The sequence below is a fragment of the Buceros rhinoceros genome, unplaced genomic scaffold (assembly GCF_000710305.1).
Source record: "Buceros rhinoceros silvestris isolate BGI_N320 unplaced genomic scaffold, ASM71030v1 scaffold12561, whole genome shotgun sequence".
Classification (NCBI taxonomy): domain Eukaryota; kingdom Metazoa; phylum Chordata; class Aves; order Bucerotiformes; family Bucerotidae; genus Buceros; species Buceros rhinoceros.
Genome location: NW_010396061.1, coordinates 24,551 through 35,603, shown reverse-complemented (window position 1 = coordinate 35,603; position 11,053 = coordinate 24,551). Strand labels below are relative to the sequence as shown.

The 11,053-nt window shown below is 46.5% G+C and overlaps 1 protein-coding gene across 1 annotated transcript in view; it reads left to right on the top strand.

Moving 5' to 3' along the window:
• PHF20 (PHD finger protein 20) overlaps positions 1 to 11,053 on the top strand; it is a gene marked incomplete at both ends in the record, with an annotated part of 48,932 nt that overhangs the window by 15,343 nt on the left and 22,536 nt on the right. Inside the window, one exon of the mRNA XM_010145776.1 lies at positions 3,124 to 3,402. Coding sequence (XP_010144078.1) covers positions 3,124 to 3,402 — 279 coding nt within the window. The remainder of the gene's footprint in view (positions 1 to 3,123; positions 3,403 to 11,053) is intronic.

Sequence of the window (11,053 nt, the reverse complement as noted above, 5' to 3'; positions counted from 1 at the left end):
AGGCAGCTCTGTGAAGATCTGACGGCTGGAAGCTGCAGCAAGGCCAGCTGTCGCTGAGGGGAATGCTCAGTGTTGTGTGCACTGGTGTTTTTCTGGGGTGGCTTACCCCTGCGTTGCGCAAGATGCCGCAGGATAGCAGACCTTCACTGGAGGCAGCGTGCAGGAGTCAATGCAAGCAAAAAGGGAGGGTGGTGGTGAGAAATTTTGTGGACTCAGAAACTTCACACAGTGATGCCTTAACTGTAAACTTACTGCTGAGCTCAAACCCTGGGTAATACAGCATGGTGAGAAAGGAGAGAAGTCGCTCACTTGAATGCTAAAGGAGATACTTGTTGAACCTTGAGTCTCTGTTCTTGATCTTGTAATGGGCAATTGAAGGCCAGGTGGCGAGTTTTAATTTTCTTATAAGCATGGAAGAAATAGCAGGAGGAAGGTCTGTCATTAACCTTCCTCTGTGTTTGGAGAAAACAGTCACCAAGCTCTTCTGAAAAGGCAAAGTGCCTGAAAATCTGAAGCTAATACAGAAAAACTTTCTCTCCATGGAAACCAGTTTTAGTGAGCGAAAATTGTATTTACGTGTAAGGATGGAAGTTTTCCCCCTTCAGATATTTGGTGTAACGAGTGTGCTTCAGAGCGGCTGGCTGGGAGCACAGGCTCTGCCGAGGCTCTCCTGGGTGGTGGGGTTGGGCATCAGCTTCCAGCTGCGCCCTGTGCCGCGGAGTTCCATTGTGCTACGTGTAAAGGAGGACCATGCCCTGCAGTGTGGTGATGGTAGTAATTTAAGCCTTGTTTCAAACCGTGTGGGATTGTCTCTGCTTTTATTGCTCTGAACAGGTTCCTTTTGCCTGTTGCAGCAAGTTTTTGTCTGCTTCTCCTTACCCCATGTGTTCCATCTTCTAACCAGATGATTCTATGTCCTTGTTAGCTCTGAGCTTCACCTAATGTGGTCCTGTGTTCCTCTTCTAACCTGCAGCTGATCAGTTAGAAGTCGTTCCTTGTCTCTTCTCCAGAAGTTGTCCATCTTGGTGGGGGGAAGGTGCTCTGAGCTGTGACAGTATCATGACAGTAGTGTGATGGTATATTAGTTTCCCTTGTCATCCCATTCCCCCCTTCTGCTGCAATTCAATTTTCCCGTCTTCACATTCATTATTAGACAGAAACAAGTTCTCTCTCATCATCCTGAATGCTGGTTTTTAGCTTTGCAGTCAAGAGAACCTGTAGCTTTTGCTAAGCCTGCAGCCATCTCACGGACCGCCTCACTCTTAATGAGTGCAGCTTTCCATGGCGGGCACTATGTTTTGGTTCTGGTAACGGCAAACTTTGTCATTCTTCACGTGTGATCCAGTTGTCTGTCTTGCAGTCCTGTTTCCAGAGCTGCTTGAAGCGGCATCCCTGTTGCTGTGTCCTCATGCGGCTATGCCAAAAAATGTCTTTATCCCTGTCCTTGTCTTTGTGAAACACCTGAAAGCAGTGCCTTCATTTTTACTATCTTCTTCTCAAAATTAACTGAATATTTTTTCTTTTAACAGTCTGATGTGCATATGACTTCTTAATCCTTCCCTGTACACCAGCCTCAGTGGCACCATTACTTGCTTTATCTCTGTGAATGACTTCAAGCTTTGTTTCTTTGTCATAACACAGTACTTAAACGCTGAGCGTGCTTCAGCTCGGCTCCCTAGGGTGCTTTTCTTCCCTGTGACATACCCTGTCAGTCTGCAGCTCAGTAACGCTCCCCATTTCTGCTGCTACATGCTAAAACGCCTGAACCAGCTGCCCTGCCTTCTCACCAAGCTGGCGTTGATGCCGCTTTTAACACTCCTGTTCAGCAGCTCCTGCATATGTGCCCTTGCGGAAGGTCTTATCCCTGCTGCACTTACTCTTGCCTGTGATGTTTCTGGGTCCTTTTCGGTTCTTGTTTTCAGCTTCTAACAGAATGTCTGAATTCTCGGTCGCGTGCTGCATACCGTCAGTTGTGCATCGCTGTTGCTAGGTCTGGGCCTTCGCTTTGAACATTTCTTTCTTAATCCTCCAAGTCTGAAAATACTTGTAAATACGGCAGTAAATATTTTAGTACTGGCAAAACAAATGGAAAAATTATATTTGGGAGCTGTTTTGTAAAAGTGACACATCCTTTCCATTGTCCTCTGCTTGCGAGGGGTTTTTTGACACTGTTTGTGTATTGGTGGTGGATAATTGCCTGAGTCTCTGTATCTGCGCGTTTCCAAATTTCTGCCTCTCCTCTCTTGTAGCGGGTGCCAACACTGGTGACAGCAATCTGTTTTACTCTTAATTCAAAATGTTTCTTTTATGAATTAAAAATTTTTGAAATGCTGGAAGAAGAAACAGGACCTTACCGGGTTGAGTTCCGGTACAGCCCTGGGTGGCAGAGCAGGGCACTCTCAAAGAGATGCCTTAAAACATCCAAAGACGTCCCTCGCTTTTTTTGAGAACCTGATTATCAACTATAGTTCTTAGGGGACGTTTTGTAATGGACACCATCAGTTTTCCTTTTGCTTAGCTTCATTCGTTCATTGCTGCTGGGAAACCAAAATAAACTTTGGTTTTAATTGAAAAATGCGGTTCTGACACCCTGCTTCTGCTGTGCTTGGAAGTAACCAGGCTTTGCTGGTAGGACAAGGCGTTCAGAAAGCAGGCAGCAAAATAGGTGTAAGCAAAGAAGAAGAACTGTTTTCCTTGAAAGGGCTTTCACCAAAGACGTGAGCAGTTATAAACAGTTAAATAAATACTTGATAAAACAGTGTCTTCAAAAATGCACGGCCTCTGTAGGTCGGTCTCGTATCTGTGGCGGTGCTGTGTACAGTGACGTTAGCTGTTGGGCAAGGGACTCGTGGGAGAAAAAGGTCGTCTTCTGACAACAACTCCTTCATAAAAACACTGGCATCACAGCCACCAGTTTTTAAGAGCACAGTAGGGCGGAGTTTTCCCTTAAAAGCTGTTGATCTTAAAGGCAGGCAGAGCACTGGAATTGTGGTTTTAGCATTTCGTAGCTAACGTGTTGGAATGCATGCCCGTTTCTTAACCTGTGTTGTTGTTTAAAGCTAAGGAAACCGTTTGAGAAATGTAGCAAATGCATGGGGGAATTTATCTGTTTTGTTCTTACAGTAACAAAACCTTGTAGGAGAACAGATTTTCTTGCATCAAAAAAAGCTGCAACTGTTGATCAAGATCACAAGTTTAGATGCAAGTTCTTGGACTGTTCAAAATCCTTCCGCAAAGCCAAGTTATTGCATTATCACATGAAATACTTTCATGGAGTGGAGAAGGCTGCAGAATCACAGCAGAACCCTGTAAAAAGAAATATTCAAACCAGAGCTTCTTTGGCTTCTGAAAAAGCTAATCAAGAAAGGTCCAAGAGAGGACGGGCCGCAGCCGGTTCAGCGCGTAAGTATGTTGCTGATCTCTCCCTTTTTTCAACAGCAGCGGGCAGGACAAGCAGGAAGAGCAGAAATTGATTTTCTTTTGGGCTGAAGGAGCCTCTTTAGGACTCCATCGTAGCATATTTCTTTGTGGAGCAGAAGCATTGTATGCGTGAACATTATGTTCTAGAGCTAGGACACAACTGAAGAAATTGCCTCATCTAGAAAGACAGATCATGTTCTGTAGTGAAGTGGCAGTGCAGCTTCTCTTATTCCTCTGTAATGACTCACTTGAGTATTAAACCACTGTTCTTTCTTCAAAACTACAGTTCCCTGGGTTTCTGACTCCTCTCCCCCACCCCCACCCCAGCTTGACAAATCTCTAAATAGGTTTGTTTGAAGACTTCGGTCCTTTTCCATATGAAGTAAACAATCTGGGTAACTCCAGTTCTTTGCTATTTCTTGCCTGGTCTTTACAAGACTTCAGGAGTGTCCTTGGCTAGAAATCTGCTACCAGATTCTGCAGTATTTACTGCCCTCATTGCTCCACCTGTGGGGAGAGAAAGTCCAAGTGTTTAACAAATGCAATTGCTACATCTATGCTTGAAAAAGATCCTCACACAACTGATGACTAGTGGGAAGGGGAAAAAAAAAAGAATGCTTAAGTCGTAGCTGCTCTGCAGTCTTCGGAATCCCATTAGCCTCTGCTTTGCCATGTCATTCTCTGCAGCGCTTTCTTTTAGTGTCTTGCGTACTGTCAGAGGGGTGATCTAGGTGTGCCAGAGAGCTGCAGTGGTGTTGATAACCCACCCAAACATGTTCCAGTGGAGTGACTGCTCTTTGTACTGCAGGTCCATAAAAATTGTCATCTCTGCCGGTGTAAACTTCTATACCCCATACGCTTCTGTAACTCCAAACAAGGCAAAGGCATCAGATTTGATGAGAGGAAGACTGTTCTTTAAATGCATTAGGATGCGCCAGCTTGACGTGTAATCCTTCATCTGCAGCCTAAGAGACGCGGAAGAACTGCTTAACAGGCGCACTGAGATGAGCGGTACGAGGAGGCTGCTCACTGCTGCAGGGTCACACCAGGCTTCTTGCATGTCATGTGCTTTTCCACAAACAGGCTTCTCTTGGGTTTTTGTAACTGCATCATTACTTCGGTTTGAGAAGTTGCTTTCCTGTGATTGCCTTGAATGAACTGACTAGTGGGTCCAGATCTTGAGCCTCTCGTTGATCCTCTCCTCCAAGGGCACACTGTTGGTTTGATGTCATCAGCTTGGCTGCACTGGCAGGTAACTCATTATGGTGTGGAGTTGCAACTGCATTTGTGAATTTTAATCCCCGCCCCTTTTGTTCCCGTTTGTGGATGGGTGCTTTTAGCCCGGAGTGTTCAGGTGATGTGCTTTGTAGCATATCCCCGCAGTAGCCCCAGGTTTTGCTGGCAGCTGTCGAACAGCACGAGGTGGAAGATGGACTGTAAACTTTTTGAGTCACCTTCACTGTCAGAGCTTGCTGTTGTGGAGCTACAGTAAGGTTTTTCTTGAGAAGTGTATCAGTCACATCATTTGTCTGATACTAAGTGCCATTGTCTTTTAAGTGGGTTCTGAATTCTTGATTTTTTGTTGGGAGGTGCCACTACTTTCTGAAGTAAAGCTAATGGGGTTTTGGAGCTCACACTGCTGTGTCGCGTGTTCTGTCCTGTCTTTCTGCAAGCATCTCTTCTGTTGTTAATGGCGTGTGCAGGAAGGCAGGCTGCTAAGCAAGACTGCTCCAGGTCTGCTGGACCCTTCTATGCCAGCTTTTTAAAAGGCTTTCCAGGACGTACTGCTTAGTGAAGGCTTTAGAGTACATAATGAAGTGTGGTACCTGGTGGGTTTACTTCCCTCTTTATGGTCCTTTGGTGGGCAAAAATTCCCCTTTTCAGAGTGAATACATTTAAATCATTTTACCTTAGGTACAAATGTCCTTTTCTTACACTTCGCTATGTTAGGTAGGTTTTAGTGCTGAAGAAAAGGTGGCAAATTCTAATTGATAAAACTTCAGAAATCACGAGTCTTGTTATTCTGTAAGCATGGAGGCACTTGTGCCTTAGAAAGTTTATCACACCCAAGTCCTTTCCTCAGAAGTTTTATTTTGGAGTTCTGGGACTCCCTGCTCTTTCTGCTACACATTAAATTAAAATGAATAAATGCTGGGGGTGGACTTTTGGATAGATTTGAAGTGAAGATGCTTACTGTTTCTAAAGTTGTAGGAAGTTATGGATTATCCAGAACAGTAGCAAAACCTTTTACTTGTAGCGCTTAAAATTAGAATTTCGGCACATAGAAGAGAGGTGGATGTAAGTGATCTTCAATGACCGTGTTGTGGGATGCAGGAAATTTACATATAATTACTTAGCACTGAAGTGGAGACTCTGAAATTTCAACATCGGAAGTGTAGATTGTGCCACTTTGCGTTGGCTTCAAAACTTGAGCGAGCTGAAAAGGGTAATGTGGAACTGGTTTGTCCTGTCCCTCCCTTTTCCATAAGAAGTGGCAAGTTTGACAGATGATACCTCTCTAAATTCCGTAGTGGCTCTTCATTGGACAGAGGGAAGGAACTGCCATTGCCTAGCTCGTATTTGAGATACGCCGTACTACTCTGCACAGAATGATGCAGACTTAAATGGCTGCTGGACACGTTCAGACAATTCCTCTTCTCTTTAATTTGTCAAGACTTACTACGAGATCGTGATGATGGAACAACTCTTCCCCAGCCCCGTGTTATAATACTTACCTCCATGAGTATTGCTGCTCTTTGGTCTTCACTGACAAGAGTTGTCCTTACAGAGCATGAGGCAGCTGACTGGGCGCCCCCCTGCCACAGAGGGGACGCAGGCGTATCTCCCCGCAGCTCTCGGTTGTGTTGCACCTCTGCAGGTGCATCGCAGAGCCACCCGCAGCCTTTCTCTTAAAGAGAGAATCAAGACCTGCACAAACATCTGGATGCATAAGCTGAAAAACCCAGCTTTGTGAGCATAGGCTGCAGATGGCGTCTCAGAATCCGTCTTGCAGAAAAGAGTTGCTTGAGTTTTTGACAGTTCAAATGGAGAGTTTCTGCCAACTCTTTACACTTGGAAACTGAACGTCGTGAGGCAGCTGTTAAAGTTTTTGGCAGTTAGTTCCTTATTGATTGCTTGAATTCAAAAGGAGTAGAACCACATTCCATGTTCACGTGTGTTAGTTTTAAGACAGGCTTTTTTCTTTGTGGTCCCTCCTCTTTCTCTGCAGTCACTTACTGCTAAAATACGTCATCCCATCCTGTGACTCGTGCCCTACAAACACACACTGTAAACAGCTTCTCTGAAGGTGCCAGTTTTCCCTTTCAGAGATGTCTGTCTGTCTGTGTCATTTTATGTGAAGTGCCCGTAAAAGGTTGTTTTAATGGAAGTTTGTCGTTTCCTGATCTAGTCCGCTCCGAGGGCACACAGCATGGAATAGCTGCACGTCATTCTTTGTACCTGCGGCTCGTAACTGGAACATCTGAACATCTCGTCTTTCTGAATTGGTGGCTTTAATTTTTTAGTAAAATCTTTTCATTTGAAGGTTCCACAAAATCTGGTTCATCTCTTGTGTTGAGCAGTGTTTCTGAAATCTGAAAGGCAACCTGTGTCAGACCTCGCTGCCTGCACAGCTGACGCACCTCGCGTCAGGCCCTGGAGAGGCTCTGTGCTCAGTAGGAGCTGAAGATCTGTCAGGAAATTCAGACCTCACTCGATCTGAGCGAGTGGGGGAGTCAATATGTGTGCAGAGGAGATGCTGTCAAACCTTTGCTGAGGTGGCTGGTGGACCAGTTAGTGCTGACAGGCTCGGTGCTGCCCTCAGCACAGCTGTCACTCTGGCAGGGACCCTTAGGCTCCGCTCCCCTGAGGGGTTTTGCTCTAAGGGAAGTGAAACCTGGTGTTGAGGCTTTAAAAACGCCGTGCAGTGTTTGGTATGTGGGCACGTAACGGCAGCCTCAGTCTGGCTCCAGTTTTCCTTGCCGTGAGGAAGAAAAGAAAGCAACAGGCCTGTAGATAACCTGTCCCTGCTGAGGAGTCCACAAGGCGCTGAAGAGCAAAAACACACATTTTGTCAGTGGCTTTGAATTCTAGTACATCACCTTGTTGTTAGAAAATTCTGCTGACTGGAAGTTAGCTACAGTGTGTCCTGTTAACGCAGCAGTGTCCTAATGCCAGGGAGGCGTGTCAAGGAGAAAGGGGTCTCGTCTCTACTCGCGTTCTGATGAGCTCCTGGCTGCGCTGCGCAGGGAACAGGTTGCCAAGCTTGCTTCGACAGCTTAAGCATCCAGGGCTGTTAACGTCAACTTCTGGCTTGTGCCAGTTGTGCTAGTGGTTTTCAGGGTGATCCTTTGGGGGGATTCCTATTTCCTCTGAGAGTTCCTGAGGCTCTCTGCTAGGCAGCGGGATGTGCATGGGTGACCTACGAACACGGGGGTTTTGTTGGAGCAGGTGAAGATCCGCATTAACACTGTCTGTGTTCTGCAGAACTGCTGATTGTGGCTTCTCTCGCGAGTGCTGCATTCAGTTTGAGGAGGCTGGCGGTGCGAAACACTTCAGCTGTAAGTCAGGCTGGTAGGTGGATATTCTCAGCAAATGATCCAACAGCTGTGGATGGTGAATCTTGTCTAATTCACAACGCTTGGGAATTCAGTTTCTTTGCTTCCAGTGAAGTCTGGATGGGGGTTGGACATCTTTTGTGTTCTGTTGGACAGAAAGCTGTTGCCTTGTCCATCACCAAGATTCGACGTGCCTAGCTACAAGCTCTCTTAAGGCTTTGTCCTTGTGATTTCTGTGTGGTTGAGGTGGTTTCATATCTCAGGTCAGTATTTGTTAGTTTCCAAGATCTTCGCTGCTTCTGGATCAGCTGTTCATCTGGATGAGGGTACGTCTCCCAGGCTTAGCGAAGAGAAGGAGCTCTGTGGAAGAAGGCTCTGGGCAGTTAATCAGCAAGCCTCTTCATCTCCAGTTTTTTATGAACACATCTCCTGTTCCTGTGAGTGGTTTTTACCATAATCTGAGCTAGACATTGATCTCTGGTGTTTTAATGACAACATCACTGTTCAAGAGCTACCCTCCAGGACTCCCGTTCTTGGCAGGCCCCAGCCGCCCCGTGCCCAGGTCTGTGATGTCCGGATACCATAATCTGAGCTAGACATTGATCTCTGGTGTTTTAATGACAACATCACTGTTCAAGAGCTACCCTCCAGGACTCCCGTTCTTGGCAGGCCCCGGCCGCCCCGTGCCCGGGTCTGTGATGTCCAGAGGCAGAGCAGCGACTCTTTCACGGGCACCCCCTTGCCGTGGGGAAGGAGCTTGCGTGTCCTTGTGAGGTTGAGAGCTGTGCTGGTGGTGGCATGTGCCTCCGGTGGGGTCTCCCAGGCCAGACAGGTCTCGGCTGAAGGGTCAGACACAGTGTGTCCACAGGCAGGATGGGCTCACCAGCCTTCGGGCAGCCATCCTAGGAGAAGGACAACTCTGACTCCAAACCCGGGCAGATGAAGCTCGTTCAGCCCTGTAAGGCTCAATCTAAGAGAAGGACACTCTAACCAAACCTACGACCTGAGGACTTCGCTGTCACCGTCCAAGCTCGCCAGGCCCTGGCAGATGAACCTCAGGTGTAAAGGGTGGAGCCAGCTCCGCGCACGCTGCGCCTCACGTAAACAATCCACCGCGCAGCCCCGAAGGGTGCACTCATCGCTTGCAGCGAGCGTGGGAAAAGCCCTTCCCAATCTTCGTTTGCGAAGCCAAGCCATGATGATGATGATGACTGTTCAAGAGCAGCGCATGTGGATGTCAGGAGGGCCTTTGTGGTCTGTTTGTAGAGATTGTGTAATTTTAATGATGAATAACGATATTCTGGATCACAGAGGTGTTTCAAGGGTGCTAATACCTCTACTGATTTTTGTTTGAGTTGGTCATCATCAGGACTGTGTGGAAGTTGTAGTCTAGAATGCCGCTTGTGTCCCACCTCAGGATATCTCTGTAAGACAAGTGCCGGTGACTTCATGGGAGCTCCCTAGACAGCTGAAGGAAAGGTGTAGGAGTCTCCTGAGCGCTTCTTGGTAGGAGTCGCTGGGAGCATGGTCTTGCTGTTCCCTGCAGACTGGCGGCATGAGCGTCTCGTCGCCTGGTAGTCTCTGTAGAGTGCTTACGTGGACAAGTGACCTGCAAGAGAAATTAGTTACAGCACTAACAACAGCTGAAGGTGGTGTCCGTGTAGACACGGTGTATCACGCACTGTGATGGCCTCTCTTGAAACTGCAGATCAGGAGTTCCTATGGTGGGGAGGAGACAGAAGAGTAGGAAGCCTCCTGGAGCGGGAAGGTTAGCTCAGCAGGTCAGGAGGATGAAGGCACATGGCACCTCTGTACGAGGTGCTAATGCAGCAAGTCTGAACTTGCAAAGCGTGCAAGTTCTAAAGGCAATACGTAAATTCAAGTTCTTCGTTGTGGTTGTTAGGGTAAGTAATTGCTCTTCGTTCTTTTGAGGATAATTTTATAAATTAGCCTGTCTGAATTATACTTGAAAATGCTGTATTGAGAGGAAACTGAAAGTGGAAAGCTTACAAGTTTGGGTCTTCATGGCACAAGTTCAAACATTCGCCTTCCCGAAAGTTCGGGATAGCTTTCCATTTTTTAATCTCATCTCCTTCTCAAATTTGGTCTCAAATCCTAAAATAACTGTCTGAACTGATGAGGTCTTGTTCAACCCATTAATCATGGAAGTCCACAGATGAGCAAATTCTGTTAGCAAGAAGTCCTTCAAAAATAGACCTGTATTTAAAAACAAAACCCCCAGTAGCCCCCTCTTTATACTTACTCCTGCAAGAGGAGAAGTTAGTCCCGTCGAAGGTGGAAGTCCATGCACATACTGCAGCATCTTACCAAGGACTCATGGACAAAATATGCTACTTCCTACAGTCTTGCAGCTCTTGAGGTAAATAAGCACCCAGGGGAGGGCAACGGTGAGTTGCCTGACTAGACAAAAGGTACTTCCTTGAGACAATCTTGTGTAGAAGTTTGGGGGTTGGTCTAATTTCTGTCTTCTGTTGTGGCCGCTATAAAGCAGCGTGGTGGGTAACTGGGAGGTAGCAGTATGGTTACAAAAATAGTTACGAGCTGGCTCCATTTTTTTTTTTTCCTTTAAGTTCTAATGCAACTTCAGAGAGAGAAGACCAGGGCAGAATTCATCTGATGGCCTCCAGATTTCTGGATCTTGGAGTTTCTTTTGCCTTGATTCTGCAAGCTCTGTAATGACATGTGTTGATGTACTTTGCTATAGCTTCAGTCTGAAATGTTGGTTAGGGCATTTCTTCTAAGTAGGTTCTCTTGGACTCTTCCTTCTGTGTTCAGTCATTTTCAGGTATTGCTCACAATTAATTACTTAGGGGTGTCCAAGTGAAAATCCCACTGTCATGGAAGTCTTCAGGCAAGGAGGAAGTTGCCTTTTGTATCCACTGAACTTTTGAGATACTTAGACGATAGAATTGCGTGTTCTTGATGGGAGTCAGCAAGCTCTCATCCTGTCCCTGGGTACTCCAGCGTGGCAGTGTTCTTGTCTCGTTGAGTCTGGCTGTCCTACCTGCCGTGCACCCTTAGCTTTGATCAGCTTCCTCTCTTTCTTCGTGTCCAGG